At 26.3% G+C, this 844-nt stretch overlaps 1 protein-coding gene across 1 annotated transcript; it reads right to left on the reverse strand.

The window, feature by feature from the left end:
• Positions 1-683: 683 nt before the first annotated feature.
• On the reverse strand, positions 684-844 carry AAJ76_501000842 (hypothetical protein; the record flags this gene model as incomplete). Its single annotated transcript, XM_024475902.1, has 1 exon — positions 684-844. A coding segment is annotated over one exon (161 nt), but the record flags the coding sequence as incomplete, so codon positions are not given.

Raw genomic sequence — 844 nt, forward strand, 5'->3', positions numbered from 1 at the left:
CATATTTAAAGAACAATCTGTGGGGATACATAGTACTAATTTATTCTAGATCCTCAATTTATATTTTTAGTTAAAGTTTTTAATGATTAAAAAAATTGATGATATTTCTTTTAACCGAAGCTGAAAAAATCTTTATATATAATTAAATTTTTTTGTTAATTGGCTGACTAAAACATAAACGGATTGTTATATTATATTAATTTTTTATGTTTTTTAACCCTTAAATTGATGAGAGAAACAGCATAAGATTTTCTAATTATAGCAGACGAAAATGAAATGAAAACTTATTTTTTTTGGTGAAAATGTAATCAAAGATGAACAGATTTGTAAATTTTGCCATAAATATATGCGCCTCATGCATAATTCTAAAAATCCTGATAAGTTTGAATTGAGATCGTGCTTTTACAGTTGTCATTACTATCGGACAACTGTCTCTTTACAATTCAATTTTTGACTCTACTCTTATAAAAATGATATTAAACAATACTAAAAGCAAATTCTTACTATGCGTATGGTGATAATTATTCTAAAATCATTAAACATTTGGGCATTGAGAAAACTTCTAAAGAAGCTGCAAAAATTATATCGAACGAATTGCCGTATTTTTAGCTGATAATCCTGTTAAACTGAAATTTTTTCATATTTTTGAGCATATATAGATGAAATCAAATTGAATTATGATGTTAATGGTCATAGAGGTAAATTTGTACAATCCTTTTGGTATGTCTGCATCGTAGACAAGCTTTTAAACCACCATTAGGATATGCTATTTTTGTAGGGTCTAGATCTCCAAGCGTTCTTATTCCTATAATAAATTCTATTGTTAAAGCGGAAATATTATATC

Source organism: Vairimorpha ceranae, assembly GCF_000988165.1.
Source record: "Vairimorpha ceranae strain PA08 1199 chromosome Unknown NODE_501, whole genome shotgun sequence".
Taxonomy (NCBI): domain Eukaryota; kingdom Fungi; phylum Microsporidia; family Nosematidae; genus Vairimorpha; species Vairimorpha ceranae.